The sequence below is a fragment of the Suncus etruscus genome, chromosome X, assembly GCF_024139225.1.
Source record: "Suncus etruscus isolate mSunEtr1 chromosome X, mSunEtr1.pri.cur, whole genome shotgun sequence".
Classification (NCBI taxonomy): domain Eukaryota; kingdom Metazoa; phylum Chordata; class Mammalia; order Eulipotyphla; family Soricidae; genus Suncus; species Suncus etruscus.
In genome coordinates, this window is record NC_064868.1 from 61,280,397 (window position 1) to 61,297,349 (window position 16,953).

Here is a 16,953-nt window from a genome sequence, read left to right on the forward strand (position 1 = left end):
CAGGTTTAATCTCTGGCACCTGAAAGGCCCCCCTTGAACACTGCCAGGAATGACCCCTGAGCATGAGCCAGAAGTAATCACTGAGTACTTTTGGGTGTGACCAAATAACAAAGAAAAGAGTTACAGTCAAGATTTGAACCTAGAAGGCTGGAGAATTAGTATAGCACTGAGAACACTTGCCTTGCATACTATTGACCTGGTTCGATCCCCAACTTCCTTGAGCACTCTCAGCAGTGATTCTTGAGCACAGTGCCAGGTTAAACTCTGAGCACCACTGGTTTGTCCCCCTCAAAATGTAGGTGCAGATAGGTTTGTCTTTGAGTTCATCTCTAGCATCATGTATTTTGTTGCCTCCCTAAGTCATTGATCACAATCCAGGAAAGGATAAACACATATTTATTGACAAGCATTGTGCTTTGTTCAATTTTAGACAGTGGTAAATTACTGTTAGTGATTAAAGAACTCCCACTCTGATGGAGTTTATATACTAGTGGAAAGAAAAAATAGCAACATTCACAAGTAAAATATATAGATTATAATCACTGTTATGTAAAAAAGTTGAAGATGGAAGAATAGATAAAGAAGGAAAGGGGAAAGGAAAGATTGTTATTTTAAGTATTAAGATGACTTTTGGGGATTTGGGAATAAATACAATTGATTTTGTGGAAGGAAGAATGCAAAGATAAGTTTAGATAGTTTTGGAGGGACCAAATCATGAAGGTACTTGGAGACTATTGTAAGATTTCATTGTAAGATTTTTTTAGTGAAGCTAGGTAATTTTTTTTGGTTTTTTTTTGGGGGGGGTCCACACCCGGTAACACTCAGGGGTTACTCCTGGCTATGCACTCAGAAATCGGTCCTGGCTTGGAGGGACCATATGGGACAATGGCGGATAGAACCGCAGTCCATCCTAGGCTAGCTCTGGCAAGCCAGACGCCTTACCTCTAGCACCACCGCTCTGGCCCCAAGCAAGGTAATTTTTACTGAACAAAACTTGCTTAGAAAGATATAAGAGGAGAGAGGGAAAATATGTGTTCAAGAAAGAAAAGGGGCCTCTGCAAAGTGGAAATATCAAGCAACAAAACAAACAAGTAAAATACATGTTCGAGGGAGAACATGAAATTTTAGAGAAAACCTTGGCCTTTTCTTTTGGTGAATTGTAAGAGACCAAGGATTTATAAGGGAATATTATCTGATTTACATTCTATAAGAACATTAATTGGGTATTTGTTGAGCATTGACTGAAGACCTCTGAGTACAGAAGGAGGACTAGTTCAGAAGCTATTATTTATGAAGATGTTGGAGGTGCTAAATGTGACCAAACTCAGGTAAATTTTTGAAAGTATAGGCAATAACTATTCATGCAAATGATACCAGAAAGACAAGTAAAGAATGATCCCAAGTTTTCTACCTTAAGCAACTGGAATAACAAAGTCATTGTTGACAAAGATAAAGAAAGCTAAATGAGATCAGATGTGGAAAAAGATCAGCAGATATTTTAGCCTATAATTTTCAAGATGCTTATTACAGGCCTTAGAGGTACATCATAGCTGTGTCTGAGAACTGTGTCATAAGCCTATTCCAGGTTACCAGCTGCCTGCATCAGGTCACAAGCTTCATGCATAGCCCAAATATGACAGCAGCTCTATTCTCTTACACATCAGTGGCAGAAGGCTGAGAGTGGGCTGGGTTGCTGGCACCACCTACTCAACAAATGACAGTCACATAGTCCAACCATATGACATAGAAGAGCTGAGCCAATAGCTCCTACACTGGAACTACAATATGACCATAGACAGGTACATCCAGGGAACTTTGCTCCTGAACTCCATGAGCTATCACACATATTTGCACACATATTTCAATATATATAGAGGTAAACACACTCGATCAGGCAGCATGGGAAGGCAGAAAAACAAGTCACAAATGAAAGGGCAAAAGAAAGCTCCCAAAAAAGACTTTTTAAAGAAATAAAAGGGAAGGCGGAGAGATAGCATAGAGGTAGGGCGTTTGCCCTGCATGCAGAAGGACAGTGGTTCGAATCCCAGCGTCCCATATGATCCCCTGAGCCTGCCAGGCACTATTTCTGAGCGTAGAGCCAGAAGTAACCCCTGAGCACTGCTGGGTGTGACCCAAAAACCAAAAAAAAAAAAGGAAAGAAAAGAAATAAAGGTAAACAAGACCGTAGAGTTAGTACAATGAGTAGGGTGCTAGCCTTGCATACAGCTGACACAGTTTGATCTCCAACATCCCAGAAGTGAATCCTAAGCACAGAGCTAAGATTAAATCCTGAGAACTGCCAGGTGTGTCCCTCCAAAATGCAAAAACCAAAAAAAGAAAAGGAAGGAAGGAAGGAGGGAGGGAGGGAGGGAAGGAGAGAAGGAGGGAGGGAAGGAAGGAGAGAGGGGAGGAAGGGGGAAGGGAAGAGAAGGGGAAGGAAGGAGGGAAGAAAGGAAGGGGAAGGGAAGGAGGGAGGGAAGGAAGGAGAGAGGAAAAGAAGGGGGGAGGGAAGGAAGGGGAAGGAAGGAGGGAAGGAAGAAAAAAAAGAAGGAAGGAAACTACCAGATAAAGAGTTCAAAGCACTGCTTATATATATATGCTCATTAAATTTGGGAGAGAAGGGGCTGGAGCGGCGGCACTAGAGGTAAGATGTCTGCCTTGCAAGCACTAGCCTAGGAAGGACTGCGGTCTGATCCCTGGCATCCCATATGGTCCCCCCAAGCCAGGAGCGATTTCTGAACACATAGCTAGGAGTAACCCCTGAGCGTCACCGGGTGTGGCCCAAAAACAAAAACAAAAAAAAAAGTAAATTTGGGAAGGAAGAACTAATAACTTACAAAATGTAAGGGAGACCCAAATAGAAGTTATAGTGCCGAAGAATAGAATAGAATTAAAATACAATAGAAGTGTTTCATAGCAGTTGCAATGAAGCAGAGATACATATAAGTGAACTGGGAGATAATGAAATAGACCTGACCCAGAGGGGGCATCAAAATTTAAAAAATAAGTAAAAGTGTATTAGGCCAAGTTTGATCCCTGGCACCCCATATGGTTCCCTGAGCATGACTTCTAAGCATTGTTAGTGTAGCCCAAAACAAATAAAAAAGAATCATGGTAAATTAGGAGGTCTCTGAAATACCAGAGAAATGATATTTATAATATAAGTGTTCCAGAAAATGAGCAAAGGACAAAAATATATTTTAGAAAATAGTGATCACAAACTTCTTCAAAATCGAAAAAGAAGTAGATGTCCAGGTATAGGAAGCCCAGAGTTCCACATAAGAGGAACCCAAATAGATCCACAACAAAATATATTGTAATTAAAATGACAGGAGTTAATAAAATGGTATGAAAAGCAAGACAAAAACCCATTTCTCATATACAAATAAAACTCACAAATCTATCACAAGACTTTTCAACAAAAACTTTAAAGATCATAAGAGAGTCACAAGACATTCTCAAGGTGTTCAAAGGAAAAAAATTCTAGCCAAGAAGGGCATATCTGACAATATTCAGAATTGGAAGAGAGGTTAGGAGTTTCCAAGACAAACAATCTTATCTAACATTAAAAGAACTTCTCTAAACTAAAGGGAAGTAAGAACTAACTCAAGAAAATATACATATGAAAAAAATTACTGGAAAAGTGTGGGGGGAATTCTGGGGCTAACTGGTTGGTTGGTTTTCAGGGGGTTGGAGGTTGCTGCCTGCAGCTTGCTTTCAGTGGTCTGCAGTTTTTGGTATTCGCCATGTTCATATTCATGCCAATCCTGGGATGGACAGGTGAGCAGCAAAGGGTGTCACAGGAGAAAGAAAGAAATGGTGTCCCGAAAGAAGGTGCAAAAATGCCCTGGGGATAAAACAGCCTCTAGACTCTTGCTTTCTTGCTGTTCTATTTGCTGTTCTCCATGCTGTTCTGTTCTCTTCTACATGTTGTCCTGCTCTACCTCTGCTTCTCCTGCTGAGCTATTTTTATTAGCCAGAATTTAACATAAAGCACCTGAGGGTAAGTTTGTCATAATTAAGGGTGCTGTGCTAATTAACTCAGAAAAAGTGAGAGGAGAAAAGAAAAAGTAGCGATTTTACAGGTATCTATAATTTTACAGATGACAAAAGAAAAGGTAATAAAGATTGCAAAACAAATAGATCAATCACTGATAAAGGAAGTATAAATATTAAAATATAAATTTAATAAAATTATTATTGCACGAATATAAAAAATAATGTAGAAAAATATAAAAAGAGTCAACGAGAAGCAAAACTGTTCTTTTGGAAAGGTTAAAATTTAAGCGCAATAGGACATATACACATTGCTACTTCTTCATGTTAAGCACAAAGCACACACAGTTGGTGCAAGGAGAAAAGTGGAAATTGGTGACTGGAAATAAACAGTGGTAAAGTTATGGATGTTGAAATATTGTATGACTAAAACTCAGCTATCAATAACTTTTTAATTCTGAATTTTACTGTGATTTAATAAAATAAATAAATGAACAAATGAAACGAAACAAAAACAAACTTATATTTTGACAATAGACTACTATTACCAGAAGGGAAATGATATGGTTATGGCCAAACTGGGTAAAGAAGCCATGGTGGTGGATGCAAAGTAGATTTTTGTATATATTAATTGTGTGACTCTGAGTTTGTACCTTAGTAACCTCACAATAAAATGGTAAATTAAACCAATTTTTCAGTTTCCTGAATATTTTAATTTTCCAGTTTTCTTTATTATAAAATACATCACATAAACATACCATTTTGATCATCTTTTTATATACAGTTCAGTGGTACAAAATATATCATAATACTACACCATTGCTCATCTCTATTTTTCCTTTTGTTTAACTATTTAAAAATTTGGTTTTGGCCACTTTCAGTGGTGATCAAATATAACAATGTGTATATGTCCTATTGGGTATTGATTGCACTTAAATTTTACCCTTTCCAAAAGAACAGTTTTGCTTCTTGTTGACTATTTTTATTTTTTCTACATGATTTTTTACATTCATGTGACTATAATTTTATTAATTTTATATATTAATATTTATACTTCCTTTATCAGTGATTGATCTATTCCTTTTACAATCTTTATTACCTTTTCTTTTGTCATCTGTAAAATTATAAATACCTGTAAAATCATTACTTTTTCTTTTCTCCTCTCACCTTTTCTGAGTTAATTAGCACAGCACCCTACCCCTGAGTTGATTCATATTAAATTCTGGCTAATAAAAACAACTCAGGTAGAACCTCTGCTCCTGCGTGCAAACTATGTGATTCAGCTATCTCCCTGGCCCACATTTCCATCATACATTCAGTTTTTTAAATCTTACTTTACATAGAGTTTCCTAGATATTGTCTTCTTTAACAGATGTGAAAATACTCTATAAATCATAAAATGATGCAAATTTTCATTTTTATCATTACTTTGCTTTCAGGGATGAAATTAGCCTTGCCAGAAGAGAAGACGTGACTTGAATAAAAATATATACCCACATATGGGTGTAGACACAAGGGAATGCTCCAGTGTCTACTTGGTTAGAGAAGCGAGGCCTGAGTCAATGCCTGAAGATGTCTTGTGGACTAGGCCTTGGCTACCACTGTATCGGCCGTTGTAACCACCACTGCCACCCAGTGGTTGCTTCAGGAAAGGCCCTTTTCCAACCATTTCTCATATTCAGAATTGACTTTGTGTCATATGAAAAGTTGGCAGAAGACATTATTGTGTTCTATGAAATTCTTTGCCGCATTCCATGACATAGCATTACTCTGGAACTCCTAATCCGCTGAATGTTCCTCCTGACTCCTTTCTGTTTCCTTTTTGTGTTCATTTCCCAAAATGCAAACGTTTCCCCTCAAGGCTTACTACTAAAGCCACTTCCCCTCTTCCCTATCTTTTGAATTCTTTTTCTTTCTATGCTCCCCAATTTTAAAATCAACTCAAGATTTAACTTATAATTTATATTAAAATTAGGGTTACATCACTATAAACATGTTAAAGGAGTTATGATTCATTCTAATGACCAAATTTTTCTCATACTCATATGTTCTCTTTCTACTGAGGTTATAGTACCTTCCAAAGACTATAATTATATTCATTTGTGTTTTTGTTCTTCCAGTTCTTCCACACATACTCAGTGTCCCCTGAATATAAGCAACCAGTATTTTCCAGGTCCTTCTCAACAAGGTTATAATATATTTTCTGAGTATTTCTCCAAATTTAATGTCCTTTTGACAAAAAGACTTTGAATGTAAATAAAGTTAAAAGTTGATAAAATAAAAAAGTTGATCAAATCAACAGATCATGAGTTAAGAAAATAGGTACCTTTACATAGTAGGCATTCAAAGATCATTGAGTGAATGAAAGGCTTAATAATATTTTGTTGAATGATCACCACATCCATAATCTAAGTCTTATACATTTTCTTTCTTGTATCACTCACCCAATTGGGTATTTCATTAACATGTAGAATTTAGTTTATCCAATTTGCATTGGACATTTGGGTTGTTTCCTTCATCCTGACTTTTACATTGAGTGTGACAATAAACATAGATGTATATATTTTTCTTTTTTTTTTCTTTCTTTTTTGGTTTTTGGGCCAGACCTGATGACACTCATGGGTTGCTACTAGCTATGAGCTCAAAAATTGCTCCTGGCTTGGGGGACCATATGGGTCGCCAGGGGATCCAACCGAGGTCTTTCCTAGGTTGGTGCATGCAAGGCAGACGCCTTACTGCTTGGCCACCGCTCTGGCCCCTACATATATTTTTCTAACTAATATTTTTTGGTGTAGATGCCAAAAAGTGGGACTCTGAGTTGCATAGTGTTTAATATTTTGAGAAATCTTCATATTGGAAGTTGCAGTAATTTTGTATAGCAATACTTAAACACAACTGTAACCATCTCATATAAACTATAATGAAACATTAATTTATTTCCCCTATATAAATAAGATATATGGATAACACTATTGCTGGTAGACTTATATTCCTCTACCCCTTTAATTTTTCTAGTTTTCCCTCTCGTGACCTCTTAAAGGTGATATTTAGAAATATTTTGATTTCTCTATATCTTCAACAATCTCTTGATGGTTTCTCTACAATGTTTTCTGTACTCTTGGGAACTACAAAATGAAAACAATAAAATGCATAGATTTCACTTAGTAAGGAAGAAAAGTGTGGGGAAGGACAAGGGGAAGGGGAGAAAAATGGGAGAAGAAAGGGAGTGAAGGGAAGCGGAAAAGAAGGGTAGGAGGAAAAGAAAGATGGACAAAGGAAAGAAGGGGAGATGAGTAGAAAGGAGAAATAAGGAAGATAAGGAAAGGAAAGGGGAGTGAAGAGAAGTGAAGAAGAGGAAAGGGGAGAGGAGGGAAGAGAAGGCAGAGAAGGGAGAGAAGGAAAAAAGGAAGATGAAGAAAGGAATAGTGAGGAAGGAAGGAAGGAAGGAGGGAGGGAGGAAGGGAGGAAGGAAGGAAGGAAGAAAGGAAGGAAGGAGAAATTAGGCTGAGAAAATGAGGCAATGCATGTAATTTAAGAGTATCTGGCAACTATCACGCTCATCATGAAAAGTTAAAATATGGTCAATTAAATTAAATTAAATTAAAATTAAATTAAAATAAGGTCAACTCCAAGTGCCTAGATTTTTTCTGGGGGGTATAATTTTTTAATTAATGAAATTGATTTTTTTAATTATTTGTTTAATTTTGTGATCAAATTCAGAGATTTTATTTAAGAGAAGTAAGAAAAATTAATGAAAAAGAAAGGTGAGAATGTCTAGAGTATGATAGGAGTCTCCTTAAACATTCCAGAGAATGCTGAAACATTTTTATATTTTTAAATTATTTTTATATTTTTAATAGTCTTTTAACAAAGGGGGATGGGAACTTAGCATTCCATTTAAAGGAAGGGGCAGTAAAATGAACTAGAATGTTAAGATGATTATCTTTCGGTGTTCAGTCATCTAAGTTATCCAAGGTTATCTGGCACAGCCTGAGCCCACCAGTGTGGATGTTGCATTTTCAACCAGTCTTACATTTATACAAAAATTGAATACAATGTACAGAGTTTACCTTATCTCCTCCTACCTCATACCTAAAGTTACCCTCCAATGAATATTTTGTCAATGTGATACATTTATTATATAATAAGGAAACAGAATCTATTTTTTTGCCGAAGAGTTTCAAATTGAATATTTTATTAACCTGGTAGTTGTTTCTGAAATGTGTGCACAAACACTGAATGAGGAATGAGAAGGATGCCTAAAGAGAAAATGGAAAATTTTAAACTCCAATAGGATTTCATCATCACAAGCAATTCTGTCCACATCACTCACAAAGCTATGGCCAAATCTATCAAAGGAAACAGAATTGGAGGGGAGAAAGGAGTGGGGGGAAATCTTGGGGAAACTTCAACAGTGGCATAGCAAGCTCTCAATATGAGGAAGCTGACATAATGTAGACTTTTGCTGTGAATTTTCTCTTTGCAAATTATGGGGAGAAGTTTGTCAATGGGCAAAAAGAGAAAGCAATGTTAAGTAGGCATTTGCAGTCAATATTCCTCACAGTATTGTGCAGGGTCACCAAGAAAATACTTAGTCTTTCTCTGGAACCAGTTTCAGAACTTTTCCAATTGCAATGGTCTTACCCTCATCTCTTAGGGTGAAGCGCCCCATCTGAGGGAAATCCTTGTAGGTCTCAAGGCAAATGGTCCCAGCTGTTCTTAAACGCACGATGCACACTTGATCTTGCTTCACAAAACGAGGTCGAGTCTTGCTCTTTTCTCCTGACTTTTTGTCTACCAAGCAGATTAAGGCTGTGATCTCGACTTCCTCTATGCAGGTGTGAATGTGCAGCACGGCATTGTAGCCTGGGCAGATGATGGACTTGTGCTCTATGATCACTATCTGTGCATCAAACGTGCGCCCAGAATGACAGAGCTTATTGGGGTCACAAAGTATGAAGCCTGGAAGAATCTCCTCCTCCTCGATTCCTTTCAGCCTGATCTTGAGGTTTTCGCCGGGGGCTACCGAGTCTGTTTCTACATCGTCAGAAAGAATTCCAAGAACTTCGACGTTGTGCTTGTTTGGCATCATGACAAGATGCTGGCCTTTACAAATAGATCCGGATTCGAGCTTCCCCAAAACCACAGTGCCCATATCCTTGAACTTATCCACAACTGGCAGCCTGATTGGTCCATCAACTGATCTGTTGAAATTTGGTAAGTTATCAAGATACGAAATAAATGGTAATCCACTGTACCAGGGACAGAAATCTGACTGCTCCTTCAGGTTTGCTCCCGTCAACCCCGAGCACGGCATGAAGTGTATATCCTTTTTGGAGTTGAAGCCAATTTTCTTCAAAAATGGCACGAGTTTCTCTTTACAATCTTCATATCTCTCATTGCTCCAATTCACAGTGGGGTCGTCCATCTTGTTAATGAGCACAATGAGGTGTTTGACTCCTGCCGTCTTCACCAGCATGGCATGTTCTTTAGTCTGCCCTCCTTTCTCAAATCCAGTTTCAAACTCTCCTTTGCGGGCAGAAATGACCAGCACTGCCAAATCTGCCTGGGATGCACCTCCAATCATGTTGGGGACAAAGCTCTTGTGGCCAGGGGCATCTAGAATTGTGAAATGTTTCTTTTCTGTCTCAAAATAGGCGCGACCAACTTCAACTGTTTTACCCTTGTCTCTTTCTTCCTGGTTTGTGTCTAAGGCCCAGGACAAGTACCAACTTTCTCTGTTCTTCTCTTTTGCTTCTCTTTCATATTTCTCAAGTGTCCTTTTATCAACCATTCCAGTCAAATACATTATCTGTCCTCCAATGGTAGACTTGCCTGCATCAACATGACCAATGAAGACCACGTTTACATGTTCCTTTTTGGAAGCGCCTGGCTGGACAACCACAGATTTGGGTTTGAGAATCTCCTCTTCCTCCTCCATAATGTCCTGGGCATTTTCCTCTGGTGGCATCGCATCTCCTGAAGAACCACCGCTTCTCAGCTCCACTTCACTGATTTCTTCTTTATGCTCCGTTGATTCTTTTGAGGACGTTTCTGAAAGCTCCATGCTACCAGCTGAATTTGAACTTTCACACAATGGCGGCTCCTCTTGAGAAGGGTCCCCGGGTGCCATGGGACCTTCCTTGTCGCTGCCCACTGCTGCGTGGTGATGGTGGGTGCCCGCGGAGGGGAGCACTAGGCTCTTCAGGAAGGAGGGCACGAACTCGGCAGCGTGGACATTGGGCATGAACTCAGCTGCGTGTAAGTTGGGCACAAACTCGGCAGCGTGTAAGTTGGGCACGAACTCGGTGGCATGTAAGTTGGGCACAAACTCGGCAGCGTGTAAGTTGGGCACAAACTCGGCAGCGTGTAAGTTAGGCACGAACTCGGTGGCGTGTAAGTTGGACACGAACTCGGCAGCGTGTAAGTTGGGCACAAACTCGGCAGCGTGTAAGTTGGGCACGAACTCTGCGGCGTGTAAGTTGGGCACGAACTCGGCAGCGTGTAAGTTGGGCACGAACTCTGCGGCGTGTAAGTTGGGCACGAACTCAGTGGTGTGGAAGTTGGGCACGAACTCGGTGGTGTGTAAGTTGGGCACGAACTCAGTGGCGTGTAAGTTGGGCACAAACTCGGAGGTGTGTAAGTTGGGCACGAACTCGGTGGCGTGTAAGTTGGGCACAAACTCGGTGGTGTGTGAGTTGGGCACGAACTCGGCAGCGTGTAAGTTGGGCACAAACTCGGTGGTGTGAGAGTTGGGCACGAACTCAGTGGCGTATAAGTTGGGCATGAACTCACCGGTGTGGAAGTTGGGCACGAAGGGCTTGGCGTGGACATTGAGTTGGCGGCTGAAGGCCACGCTTGGGTGCTCCCGCTGGGCCTCGGGGGCCGCCACTGAGGAGCCTGGCCCGGGCAAGTCCATGTTCACCTGGTCCCAGCAGTTGTGCGCCGAGTCGCTGCTTCCACCGCCTCCTCCATTGCCTGGATCCATGATGGGTGGGACCGTATGTGTGGCAAGGAGGGGTGGGAAATGGAGGCTGCGGCAGCGACTGGCCAGAGACGAGCAGGCCGCACAGGCCCCGGCAGTAAGAGGAGAGTCACAAAGGCCACAGGCTCAACCTTACAGTCCCCCGCGTTGTCAGGGCGGGTGCTCCCGTATCCAAGGAAACAGTCTTATGGCCCCTGGTCAGCCATAAGTACCCCTAGCTACCGTTGCCACTTCAGGATTGTTTTGACTGAATGGTCAATGATGAATTGATGGAAAAACTGCTTGCTGGACTCCGGCTACATTTTGCTGCCTCTCCTACTGTTCCAGCACAGACATTTAGTGCCTGGAACAGGCAGTGAGTAATGATCCGCTGGGGTATCAAAATTATAATCCTCTGGATGAAAGCCACAATCCCTTCATGGACCAAGGCCCTAATTCTCTGTACTTTCAGTGGAGAATGTGGTAGAATGATGAGGCCAATACAAAAACAGCCCCCAGGTCATATGGCAGTAGACTGTGCAATGTCCAAATGATGTATGACACGCTGATTGATAGGTGAATGAGAAAATGAGAAAAACAAAAATCAAGTTACCCTGCCTCATGCCATTCTGTTACATGTCTGAGAGATAGCATTGGGCAAATGAGTGAGGTTTCATAGAGCTGCCAAATAAAAGGGAAGATACCCAAATATCTTCCAGGAAGTCACAGAGCCTTATACCCAATTTATAAGAAAATTAACAAATTCTTTGCAAAGACAAGTGAGAGGAAAAGTGATGCAGCAACATCTAACAATGCAGTTGGCCTTCGAAAATGCCAACAAGGACTGCCAAATAATTTTGCACCCAATTAGGGAGAGAGAAGATGTTATGGACTATCTGAAAGCATGCTGGAATGTAGGTTCTATCTCACATCAGGCATGTGTAAAAAGCCTTGAGGCCTACACAGTACAGAGGCAGACTAGAGGACCAGGATATCAGCACAGAATATAGAGTCCCTCCAAACCATGTATATTTGAGGCTACCTCCTGGACCTTCTCCAAAATGTGGGAATAAAATCATTGGGCAAAAGACTGTTGGTCTGGGCCCGGAGAGATAGCACAGCAGTGTTTGCCTTGCAAGCAGCCAATCCAGGACCAAAGGTGGTTGGTTCGAATCCCGGTGTCCCATATGGTCCCCCTTGCCTGCCAGGAGCTATTTCTGAGCAGACAGCCAGGAGTAACCCCTGAGCAACGCTGGGTGTGACCCAAAAACCAAAAAAAAAAAAGACTGTTGGTCTGTTGAGGTTTTGAGAAACTAATAACTCTAGGATTTTATAGTTACAGCTAGTCCTTTGGCATTATTCCCTATCCAATTCAATGTTGGAGCAAATGACAATGCTTTATTTTTGAAAAAGCATCAGAGATATAGTACACAGATTAACACAATTGCCTTGCATACAGCTGACTCCAGTTCTGTCACAAACATTATATACATTCACCAGAATGGATCACAAGCACATAATTATTATAAGTAACTAAGTACTCTCTGGTGTTGCCTCCAACTGATTAAATAAAATACTAGCCCAATCATTTTTATGAAAACAGCCACATCTTTTGAACCTCATCAAATTTCACAGTCACTGGGTGAAAGTAGACATAGGCAAGGAAGGACAGGAACATTCCATATATTAATATCTCAATATCTCCCCAAAAGTACTAACTACAAATATTCACCCTTGGTTGGCACAGTGCAAACACACAAACACAAGAAAAACAATAAGTAAGACACATAAAATCCCACCAGTTCAATGAGGAAACAGTAACATGAAAAGTTCAAACAAAACAGTTCTGTATATATTCAGAATTAAGAGACATTCAGGTTAAGATGTTTAATGAGATTTAAAAAATTATGGCACATGTAGTAAACAAAGCACATAAAACTATGAGTGTCGAAATGAGAAAACTACAATATAAATAAAGATTATGATAGGTAATATATAAAGGTAAACAGAAGGTATGAGCACAGAATAACAGAACCTGGAGGGGGGGAATCAGTGATCTTTAAGATGAGGTATGGTATGCATAAAAAACAATAGGAGAGGGAAATAAATCAGAAAAGAAATAAAGAACATAGTGGAAGACTATAAGATGAGTTCCAGAGGAACAATATAAGAGTCATTGGAATTACTGAGAACAGGAAAATTAATAAAGATACTATAGTTAAAGAAATCATGAATAAAAACTTCTTTGAATTGAGGGATATAGGCAACTTCCCCCAAAAAACAGACTCAAATTGAAAAAAATTAAGATACACTTTGCTCAGAATGACAACAGCAAAGACAGAGATAAAATATTGACAACAGTAAGATAAGAAAAGGGAACTTACATAAAAAGGAAATCCCATATAATTCACAGAAGATCTATCAAGTGAAACTATGAGTTTCAAGAGAATGGAGGAATATAGTACAAAATATCAACGAAATTAACAGGACACCTAGAATAGTCTACCTGCTAGAATATCATATATTTGATGGAACAAAGCTTTCAAAACACACAACAACTTAAGAAATTTGCGGGAATAAAACCAGTCTTGAAGTAAAATTAAATAAGTTACATTATTTTAAAGATTGTGATTTTATTTATTCATAGTTGAGTTTCAGACATATAAATATTTTCATCTCATTAAAAACCTGTGTTGTAACAAGCTATTGATAGTGGTTTTAGGCATATATCAACATCAGTCACAGAACAGCTGCCAAAAACCATCACCAGTGCTCCCTTAACCATCGTTTTACACAGAAAACCCATCCACCACTGTCTGCCTGCCACCTTGGCAAGAATATTACTAAGTTTGGTCGTTAAAGCTTAGAGCTCATGGGGCCAGCGAGATAGCATGAAGGTAAAGTGTTTGCCTTCCATGCAGAAGGACGGCAGTTCAAATCCCGGCATCCCATATGGTCCCCCGTGCCTGCCAGGGGTGATTTCTGAGCACAGAGCCAGGAATAACCCCTGAGCACTACTGGGTGTGACCAAAACACACACACACACACACACACACACACACACAAAAGCTTGGAGCTCATGTTAAAGTGTTGTTGAATCTTTGTTTTGTATTTATAGCTATACCATTCACCCATATCACCAACACAACTGAAGCCCAGACACTGGATCCCCATTACTTCCCTTTCCATCTTTCTTCCAAAATTGATTTATATTTTTAATATCCTTATTTAAGAACCATGATTACAAATGTTTATATTTGTGTTTCAGTTATAAAAAAGAACACTTCCCATAGCCAGTGCAACATTCCCACCACCAATGCCCCCCAACTCCCTACTTACCCACCCTCTGCCTGTATTCTAGACAGGCATTCTATGTGTCTCACTCAATACCATTGTCATGATAGTTGTCAGTGTAGTTATTTCCCTAACTGTACTCACCACCCTTTGTGGTAAGCTTCATACCATGGGCCAGTCCTTCCAGCCTCATCCCTATTGTCTCTGGGTATTACTACAATAATGTCCTTTATTTTCTTCAAACCCATAATTGACTGAGACTATTTTGTGTCTCCCTGTGATTTATTTCACTCAGTATAATAGTTTTCATGTCCATCCATATTTAGAAAATTTTCATGGCTTCATTTTTCTGACAGCTGCATAGTATTCCACTGTGTAAATGTACCACAGTTTCTTTAGTCACTCATCTGTTGTGGAAAATCTGGATTGTTTCCAGATTCTGGCTATTGTAAATATCACTGCAATGAATAGAGTATACAGAATGCATTTTTGTATTGTATTCTTGTGTTTGTAGGGTATATTCCTTGGAGTGGTATAGCTGGATCATATGTGAGCTCAATTTCCAGCTTTTTGAGAATCTCCATATTGTTTTTCATAAAGACTAAACTACAAGACATTCCCACCAGCAGTGAATAAGAGTTATTTTCTACCCACATCCCTACCAACACTGGTAGTTCTTGTTCTTTTTTGATGTGTACCAGTCTCTGTGGCATCAGACGGTACCTCATTTTTTTATTTGCATTTCCCTGATGATTAGTGATGTGGAGCATTTTTTCATATGTCTTTTAGCCATTTGTAGTTCTTCTTTGAGGAATTGTCAGTACATTTTCCCCATTGTTAATGGAGTTAGATGTTTTTTCTTGTTATGATCTATCAGTACCTCAAAGTAAACAATGATTAGGATACAAAGGCCACCCACACAATTGAAGGAGCTATTCACTCATTATCCAGCAGCTAAGGAGCTAATATCTAAGATGTTAACCTGCTTCAAGAAATAAGAGAGGACACAAGAAAATGGAGACATATACTCTGCTCATGGATTGGCAAGACTAATATCATTAAAATGACAATACTCCCCAAAGCATTGTACAGATTTAATGCAATCCATCTAAAGATACCAATGACATTCTTCAAAGAAGTGGACCAAACATTACTGAAATTCATTTAGAACAATAAACACCCACGAATAGCTAAAGCAATCATTGGGAAAAGGAATATAGGAGGCATTACTTTCCCCAATTTTAAATTGTATTACAAGGCAATAGTTATTAAAAACAGCATGGTGGGGCCGGAGAGATAGCATGGAGGTAAGGTGTTTACCTTTCATGCAGAAGGTCATCAGTTCGAATCCCGCCATCCCATATGGTCCCCCATGCATGCCAGGAGCAATTTCTGAGCACAGAGCCAGGAAAAAACCCTGAGCACTGCTGGGTGTGACTCAAAAACCACAAAACAAACAAACAAACAAAAAACAGCATGGTATTGGAATAAAGACAGATTCTCAGATCAGCTGAATAGACTTGAGTATTCAGAGAATGTTCTGTAGGCATACAATCAACTAATCTTTGATAAAGGGGCAAAAATCCAAAATGGAGCAAGGAAAGCCTCTTCAACAAGTGGTGCTGGCACAACTGGCTAGCCACTTGCAAAAAAAGAGAACAACCCAGACCTCCATCTAACACCATGCACAAAGGTCAAATCCAAATGTATTAAAGACCTTGATATCAGGCCCAAAACCATAAGATATATAGAACAACACGTAGGTAAAACACTCCATGACATTGAGACTAAAGGCATCTTCAAGGAGGAAACAGCACTCTCCAAACAAGTGGAAGCAGAGATAAACAGATGGGACTATATTAAGCTGAGAAGCTTCTGCATCTCAAAGGAAATATTGCCTAGGATACAAAAGACACCCACAGAATGAGAGAAACTATTCATCCATACTCATCAGATAAGGGGCTAATATCCAAAATATACAAGCTACTGACAGAACTTAACCAAAAAAATCATCTAACCCCATCAAAAAATGGGTGGAAGAAATGAACAGACACTTTGTCAAAGAAGAAATACAAATGGCCAAAAGGCACATGGAAAATGCTCCACATCACTAATCATGAGGGAGATGCAAATCAAAACAATGAGGTACCATCTCACACCACAGACACTGGCACACATCACAAAGAACAAGAACAATCAGTGCTGGCAGGGATATGGAGAGAAAGAAATTCTTATTCACTGCTGGTGGGAATGCCATCTAGTCCAGCCTTTATGGAAAACAATATGGAGATTCCTCAAAAAACTGAAAATTGAACTCCCATATGATCCAGCTATACTACTCCTAAGGATATACCCTAGGAATACAAAAATACAATTAAAAATTTTCCTCCTCACACCTATAATCATTGCATCACTATTTACAATAGCCAGACTCTGAAAACGACCAAGACATCCTTCAACAGATGAATGACTAAAATAACTGTGGTACATGTACACAATGGAATATTATGCAGCCGTCAGGAGAAATGAAATTCTTCTATAGGTGGATATACATGGAATCTATTATGCTGAGTGAAATAAGTCAGAGGAAGAGAGATAAACGCAGAATAGTCTCACACATCTATGAGTTTTAAAAACAAATAAAAGATATTTTTGCAATAATTCTCAGAGACAAAAGAGATGAATGCTGGAAGGTCCAG

General features: G+C 39.6%; 1 protein-coding gene across 1 annotated transcript; it reads right to left on the minus strand.

Moving 5' to 3' along the window:
• Window positions 1-8,536: 8,536 nt before the first annotated feature.
• On the minus strand, window positions 8,537-10,984 carry LOC125999190 (eukaryotic peptide chain release factor GTP-binding subunit ERF3A-like). The gene is made up of 2 exons (XM_049767239.1): window positions 10,811-10,984; window positions 8,537-10,246 (listed from the first exon to the last, which is right to left on the minus strand). Exons 1-2 carry the CDS (start codon window positions 10,982-10,984, stop codon window positions 8,588-8,590), a joined length of 1,833 nt encoding a protein of 610 aa, XP_049623196.1. The 3' UTR covers window positions 8,537-8,587.
• Between the last annotated feature and the right edge of the window lie 5,969 nt (window positions 10,985-16,953).